This window comes from Rhagoletis pomonella, unplaced genomic scaffold (assembly GCF_013731165.1).
Source record: "Rhagoletis pomonella isolate Grant_MI unplaced genomic scaffold, Rhpom_1.0 Rhpom_scaffold_00010, whole genome shotgun sequence".
NCBI classification, from domain to species: Eukaryota; Metazoa; Arthropoda; class Insecta; order Diptera; family Tephritidae; genus Rhagoletis; species Rhagoletis pomonella.
The window spans coordinates 5,324,634-5,333,202 of NW_023458564.1; the positions used below are offsets into that span (position 1 = coordinate 5,324,634).

General features: G+C 39.6%; 1 protein-coding gene across 2 annotated transcripts in view; it reads left to right on the forward strand.

The window, feature by feature from the left end:
- Nucleotides 1-8,569, forward strand: part of LOC118745958 — a 213,536-nt gene that overhangs the window by 175,665 nt on the left and 29,302 nt on the right. For both annotated transcript variants that reach the window (XM_036479639.1, XM_036479640.1), the window contains exon 3: nucleotides 621-831. In XM_036479639.1, the coding sequence (XP_036335532.1) occupies nucleotides 621-831 (211 nt within the window). The remainder of the gene's footprint in view (nucleotides 1-620; nucleotides 832-8,569) is intronic.

Consider the following 8,569-nt stretch of genomic DNA (forward strand, 5'->3'; position numbering starts at 1 on the left):
GTGGAATGATGTTTCTGGTCTCAAATTCTATAAAATTTTTATAAAACATACAAAAGTTTTTTGGAAGAAACCCGGTAGTTAAGGTGCCGATCCAGGCCCGATCAGTAAAATCTCGGCGCAGAAAATGATCGTGCCGCTTCAGATCTAGCGTCAGCTTGATCATGTAAGCATGCAAAGCAAGATTCTTTCGCAAAATGCACCACACTTTTTTCTGGAAAGCTCCAATTCTTTCGCGCGGCTTGAAATCGTCTAGTTTGGATCGTTTGCGACAGATGCAGTGACGGCAGCGATATTCTGTTTGCAAAAATCTGGCGCATCTTCGCCATTACAAAACTGATAACTTGCTGTCAGGTGGGGTGATTATGGCCACTGAAAGTTGACCTTAGCGCTCTTGAAGTTGCATCCGACGACTCCGAATTTCTGTAACTGTAAAAGTCCAGTAGCCTTTTACTGCCATTTCATGTTATCTCTTCAGAAGGCGTTAACTAAAATCGAATACCACACATATTTTTATTTCGTAGTCCATATATAAATATGAATATGTATGGTATTGATTATATAAGTAAATATGTTCTCTTATTTTTGTTCGTTCTAATTCTTTGTCCTACTCGCTATTTCAGGTGGCCTGGATACGTCATCGGGACCTGCACATCCTTACAGTTGGCACGTATACGTACACTACAGATCAACGGTTTCAAACATCATATCATCGGGACATTGATGAATGGACTTTGCAAATAAAATGGGCACAGCAGCGTGATGCCGGAATTTACGAGTGCCAAATATCGACCCAACCAGTGCGAAGTTTTTCGGTGAATTTAAACATTGTTGGTAAGTGGCTTTCAGGTTAAGTGTGGGTTTTTACATACAAACATATATAGTTATGTGTGTTTACAAGCATATAAATAAAGTATTTAGCACATATATACTTATAAATAAAAAATCGTCCGAATGAATAAGAGTTAAAAACAAGCAATGTAGGGTATTTTCTGATCTAAGTTGGTTATTAATTTGCAAAGGTATACTTTTAACCCAAACAAGTGCGAAATGATACTTTTCGCAACGAAATAAAAAACTCCTTATTTCAAACCCACTTTTCAAATGGTAAATAGTCTGTCCTTTCAAATGAGCTCAAGGTGTTAGAGCTTGACTTTATTCTAGACAACAAAATTGGACTGAAAGAGAAAGATCGAAAGCTATTTTAGGAAAGCGCTCGCTTCCTTGTATGACACTAAATCAGATATAATTATAAAACTGGGAACCAATCCATATATTAGGTATACCCTAAGGCTTCAACAAAAAAAAAACAGAAGCACCTACTAATTTCATTTCTCCTCGCGGAAGGGCTGCTTTCGACTCTATTCAAGACACTTCGAACTTTTCAGCAAAAGATTTTTGAAGAGGACTTCAAGCTGGATGCAATGTGGCCAGATTAAACAACATTTAGCCATTAAAGAACCTTAGATTTGAAGAAAGAAATATTCGTGAGAATTCCCGTATGACTAAATGTGTTCTTTGAGAGATCCATGGTAAAGCTTCTATGTTAGTATCTCAACAACTTGTTCACCATGATTAGAAGGCACCCCATGGTAGTCCTATAACCCGCGTTGCGATACGTCTGAAGCTTTATCTACTGCATATCAACTACTACATACATGCCCACGAGTGTTAAATTTTATTGCATCTCTGTACTTTATTTACGATTGCGGTTGTATGCGCGGATAAAAAGTGAAAGTTTTCAAAATTTTTGGGTACAATATTTACCGTTGGAATTGTAGGTCCATCGACCCGTATGCCTTCAGCTTGACCTCGTTCATCCAGTTGGCAAAAGAGTAATAGTTGATTTCTAAGGGGAAAAATGGAGGCATAACCACTAACTTTGCAGCACAAGTCATCAGAGGCTCAGTTTTAATTTTTCTGATCGCATATATCAAAACTAGATAAGCGTTGTTTCGGAAACACATAGCCACAAGCTAGCAAGAAGAGACACACAAATATCCTACAATATTTTGCAGCTCTGAACCGATGGAATGGAGTTTGTGGAAAACTTTTGCGTAGCAGAAATACTACATTTGCAGCTTTGCCATAGTCTAGCGATGGGCGATCGCTTTAGAAAAAAATCTTTCTAATTTCGATGTTGCTCGTACCAGCGATCGTCCTAGGTCCCATGGAGTGGCAGCAGGCTCCTCTAGCCACTCATTCACCTCTGCTGGAAAATATCTTTCCGCTTAACGCACCAACGATCGAAGAACTCCCTATTTTCAGCAACGGTCTTTACCAGGTTGTAATTATATGAAAAAAACAATCTTAATGAATGCCTGACTTAATGGCAGATCACAAGGTACAATAAAGGGTAAAGAACGCTCCCTGTAGCAACGTCTGCACGAATGGAGTAGCTTTTTGTTCTAAAAGAAGTTTGTCTGACTTATGCAACTTTCGAGTATAGCATGTGTATTTTCAGGAATACGCCCTTTAATTTACATAAAATTATCGAAGGCTTGATAGACCCTTAAAATACTCAAGTGCAGTGTTTCTCTCATTCGAATGCTTTCCTTGTGTAAAAAAAAATAAACTTTTAAATCTGTTCTATGTTTCCGTGCTTTTCTCTAATGTAGAAATGGTGCTGAGGTGTTGTTTGGTTCCCTGTGTATGATAGTTGTTTTTGCTTCTGACAATGTCCTAACCGACTCTTACTATTTAAAGCATCATTTTATATTTTAAAAGGTAGCTGCTTTTTTGCCATAATTCCGTCATAACTGGGTGCCTTGCGATTTTGAATGACATTAGCTGTGATATTTTTTAAATCTGTTATTTGATTGGGTAGAGCCTTCATTTGTTCTTAAATCTTAGAAAGATAGGCTTATTTGTTTTGAAGCAGACTAGGACTGAAAATAAATTGAATTTAAAATTGTGATAATTTTAACAAATTCATTTGTTTAGCCCAATAATTTTTCGAATATTCAAAAAGCTTTCAACACATCGAATGCAGTATTATTGTTCCCCTTTATTTTCTTTTCAGTTGAATTAAGAGAAATTTCAAACTGTTGTATGTCGTTTTTTTGTTGCGCTGCGCCATTTGAATTTCCTTTTCTCACTTAACTACATTGTATGTAAAGATAATATGAGGAAACGTACATAAGAAGGTGCATAAAATTACGATAAAAACTTTTGACAACAACCTCCTTCAGCAACGAAACACCGTGTCGTATGCGCAACATTTATTTTCAGGTTAATGAGGCGACAATCATAAAAAGATTGTGCGAGCGCAGAACAACCATTTCATATTTCCCCATTCGCTTTTTAAGTTGTGAATACAATTACGTTTCAACAAAAGTTACAATGAAAATTTCCCGTCGTAGTGGAAACTGTAAATAACATAAAGCAAAATTTATATATGGTAGATGAAGGAGTGCAAGAGCAAAACAAGGAAACAGTATTTTTTCAACAACAGCATCGTCGGTTGGTTAAGAGCATCAACGTCGAATAGCAACACAAAAAATTAATATTATAATTAAAATTAAGCAAAAAAGCAAGAGTTGAGAAAATGGAAATTTGTTCAACAAACTTTTTCACTAAGCTAGCACATTGTGGGTATACATAGGTGTGTGCGTGTGTCTCGTATAAATACGCACTTGCTCGCTTCTGTTGGTTGTTGTAAAGAGTACAACAAAAAGTATGTATGTTGCATTAAATTGCAACAGTTGCATATAAATATGTGACTTCAAAGGAGCGTATCAAACGTGCAGCTATGCATGTACAAGTTAGTAATGTTGATACGTAAGTGCAATCCTTGATATTATTGTTTTAATTCATTTTTAAGTGTGGTAGTTAACAAATATTTCTAAAACCATGTTCTCAATAATTTTCCCTTAAAAAGTTTATTTGAAACCCAAAATTTTCTTTAAAAATTTTTACATTAAAATTTTTCCCCAATTTTTTTTTAATTGTTTCCCCAAAATTGTGATACATACATTTTTTTCTCTAAAATTTTTTCAATGTAATTTTTTTTCAGAATTTCTCCTTGAAAATTTTTTTCAATTTCCTTAAACTTTTTTGTTTGTTTCTAAAACTTTGTTTTTTTTTTTTATTTTTCCTTGTAATTTTTTTATGTTATTTGTTTCCTCTCGGGTTTTCCTGTGGGATATAGGAAGTAGAAAATTGGTACCTCACCACATATTGCTCGAGGAACTTCTTGAATGCCTGACTGGTGAAATGCGTTCCGTTATCTGTCACCAGGTTTTTCGGAATACCGAATGGCTCCGTACCGTTCCCTTCCCGAAATGACATGCTCCGGAGGGGCATGATCTCTACCCACTTAGAGAATTTGTCACCATTGTGCTGACGTGTTTTCATCACGGGATCGGTTCAACGAAGTCGGCTGTTTGCTGGGTTTATATAGTTGGCCCGACTGACACCCTTTCACGTATTTACGCACATCACAGAACATGCCTGGCTAGTAATATCGTGCGCTGGATCTTGCGATCGGTTGCCGTTCGCCCATGTGGCCAGCGATGGTTGGTTCGTGGACCTCATGCAGTACCCTCTGCCGCAGATTCTTCGCTACGCGCAACTTTCATGGGATGAAGTCTTGGCCATCAACGTGGGCAGGAAGGTGTCAATAGAGCTTACCGTCTCCCACAGTGTAATCTGTTAATTTAACGGAGCTAAATTTTACTTCCCTTATCTTCTCTTCCAGCCATTTGCAGGGCTCTGCCATCTGGCGCTCTTTGCTGATGATCTCATGCATGCGTGGGTTCTCCGGGAAGTAACCCTTGGCTAATAGGGCGGTCATTGTTGTTGTGTGCGTGGCTATGTTGAATGTACCTGTCATTTCCTCTAAGACGCTTAGTTCGTGGTACAGGAACTCTTAAACGGAGGTTTAAGGACGTTTGGCGGTTGTGGGGTCTTGTCGGAGTTCTTGCAAGTTTGCTCAGCCATAGTGATGCACGTGACCTTCGTTAAGACATATCAGGCGCTTCTAGCGTCAATGACTCCCCTCCGCAGCGTATGCAAATACGCGCCTGGGAGAGGTAGTCCACCCCTATGATAATGTCGCCTGCAAGTTTTGGTGGCATTAAAAGCTCGATTTTGTAGGCTTGGTCACTCATACCGACTGTCGCATCAGTACCCTTGTTTCCACCATCTTTACCCTCAATCGTGGAAAGTATTCGCCGCTCGCGTCGTTAATGAAACTCCTCATGGCTCCAGTGTCTACTATCGCCTGCACTTGCGTCTTTTATAGTGTGGCGGACGCGACGATACGCCCTTCGTCTTAGCATAAGGACGCCCTGGTTTGGTGTTTCGCTTTCTGGGCGGGACCCAACATCCTTTTCCTGCATCCTTCTGCACGCAACCTGGCCACTCTCTTCGCTTCGCCTGCATGTAGTTCTCGGGCCTATCGGGCCTGCATCATTCTGCGCTGTTCTTCGGTCGTCGTTTCTGGGCTGCCAGGGTCTCGCACTAGTGGGGTTCATCGGTGTTGGTCTCAGAGCGTGATACCGCTCTTCTCGGCGCACCTGTGGAATCGGTGCATACTTAAAGGCCTTAGTGTGAGATTCGTGCCGTAGAAGGTGCCGGATATAAAATTTTCAAAATCTTCGTAAAGGTTTATTAACTCCCCCAGCGTTGCAAAATCACGCGGATTGATGTACAATTGCTAATCGCTGCGACTGTTTCGCTACACCCGGCTGAGTTTGTCGCCTGCTGTTGTTGCGGAACCAGCTTAGAGCTCGATCTGTATCAGTTATGGCTAGCTCCTCAACCCTAGGGGGTCTTTAATGCCATAAAACTTTAGCCCCCACTTTCTTACTCGGTTGATAAGCAACTGTGGCGTAACCCGGTTCGAAATGAGTTATGAGAGTGGGGTGTGCTGGTGGTGATCCGTGGCTGCTGGACTGCGCTGCGATACCCTCGATGCGCGGAAGGAAATCGGAACACCGGGTCGTGCCTCGCGGCAAGTTCCGTGAGAGGGCCGGTGTACTTTGAGTCATCTTTCACCTCTGATAGAAACTGGGTTAGCCTCTTCCGAAGTACGTCAACATTCCCGAAACCGTTTATCCGTACTCGACGAGTTCCTCCTTGTGTAGGTAATATTCCCACGACAAATTCACCACCTTCATTGCTCCTTGCTAGTTATTGCCCTTTCCTAGGTATTTTAGCACTTGGAGTCATTTCTTGCACTTGTATGCACATTTGGTGTTCTTGCTTTTTTCTCTCTCCAGGGTCTTCGCTCATTTCTGCTCTATGTAGAGCCTTTTCTCGCACTTTCACTTTCTGCTCTTTCTGAAGTCCTTTCTCACGTTTAACCTTCACTGTTTAGTCTTGTCTTGTCTAGTCATATCCCTGCTCGGGCGCCATTTGTGACTAACTCCGGGTTAATGCTGGGGTATGCTTATCGGCTGTCGGATTCTCCACAAACACAGTTCGTTTAAATTGACAGCCAAGTACTATGTAGTCTGTTTCGGTCGTACTTAAGAGGATGGGAGCAGAAGCTACCCGTTCCGCTCCGTTTGGTGGGTGTAGCTCCGTGCAACCAAATGTATTTAATACCCGCAACCATCTAAGAGAGAGAGTAGAACCTGCCCGTCTCTAAATACCTGACTAAATTTCTAGAGGATAGGGAGTAGTGCCTGGCCGTCTCCTAATACCTTACACAGGACGTAGAGCCTACGCTATGAGTGCCCAAGCTCCTACTCTTGCAATAGTCGACTGACTACTCCCGTCTTCTTTAATTTCTGGCCGGCATTTGTCTTTTGTGCTTTGTTCCTTTATTTTCTACCAATGCTGCTAACTGTATAGGTCGATTCCGCAGAAAAGTAAACCAGTCCGATTTTTTTCTTTCTTTCAAATATTGTGCGTATTGGTGGTTATTGGTATTCTCTATACCTGTCAGCTACTTCTGACGCTAGTTTTTATCATGTCGAAGCATTCTGTGTTAATTATTTTGCTCCTTTTGTCGAAAGATTTGTGACGCACCTAAACTACAGTACTACAACAAGAAAAAGTACAAAAATATAAGCTTTCGCTGATTTATTTTGGCTGATAAAGCCAAAAGATACGTTTCAAGTTAGCAAAAAAGTTGTATATAACTCCTATTAAGCAGTAATAAATTGTACCGCAAATGTTAATTGTAACGTAGCCAGTGACAAAACTAAAAAAGATGTTTTTCGGATACTTAAGTACCCATTCCAAATGGATATATAATACGTTTTATTAGTGTTGTCGCTATCATACTGATGCCATATAGAATAAAAGAAATCGTAGCTGATTTAGTTGCCTTCCTAATAAATAAGTGTAACAGGGCCAGTGTTTTTCTTTTTATTTAAAATTTTTGTATTGACTAATAGTATTATCATTTCATTGCAGATGACATGCTGGAAAACTAGCAATATTTGATCACCCAGTTTGCAAAAATTTCATACTTTCTGACGCGACCCATCATTGAACTTCCAAATAGTGTAACGTTTGCCAGAGCACATTCGAATGCCCTCAACTTTGATACCAAAGGAGTTATTAAACCCTTTTTCCACAGAGATATAGATTTGATCTTGCTGAAACATATTACCTAAAAACCCAAGTATTTTTCTGTTTTTATTGCATAATTGATTCATATTAAAAAAAAATGCGTACGAATGTAATGTTGCCAGTCATATAATCGTCCATATGTACAATTGTGTGTACATAAGTCTGTTTACATTTACATGTACATATGTAATTACCCAGTCGACGAAATTAAAAAAACAAAAGGTCTTCCTGGAGCCCTAATTTCGGCTCTTTTGAAGCGAAAGGCCTTCCGTTATCGATTATTTACTACCTTTCATTTTGTATGGAATTAACAGAGTTTCCAGGTCTTCTGATTCAGCTTCACTTTGAAGGGAAAAACTCACATGAAATAATAATGAAACAGTTTGAATTTAAATTTGCAGTCGACATTAACCGATGCGTCTACTGCGATTTTTTCTTTTATGTGATTTTGGTTGCCTTGGAAACACACATTCACGTGTGCCTTCGAATGGCTGCGCTATTGGAAAATCCTCTAATAAAGCTTCCAAAGAGAAGGTTCAATTCAAAAATCCCTTCTTGAAGACGTTTACTTAGAAACGCTCCTCATTTTGCCGACTGGGTATTCAGTGTATTGGGGTCCTCACAATTGAAAAAAGTCACACTTTGACATGAAAATGTTACTCATACGCCATGGACGAGTACGGCCATGTACGATACGGCTTATGATTAATTCCTGCTCCTATTTCATATAAAAAATTATTGCACATTTTCATTTGACCATTCACAACTTGTTTATCTGTCCATCGATTTTCTTTTTTAGTAGCTTGATTTTTTGGCAAAAGAAAGACCTTTATTATGTTTCCCCTGTGTGTAATCAACTCGACAATTACTTTTAGGAAGAAAATGCCTAGCACCGACAACAACAAAAAACAATATTAAAAATCAACGCGATTTTCTAGCGTCTTGAAATTTGCACCCACTTAAATTTAACCCTCATTAGTCCTTGGGGTCAAAATTGGCCCCTTTTAAATTTTGAATCCGATTTTCCCACTTGCCTTGGGTCCGA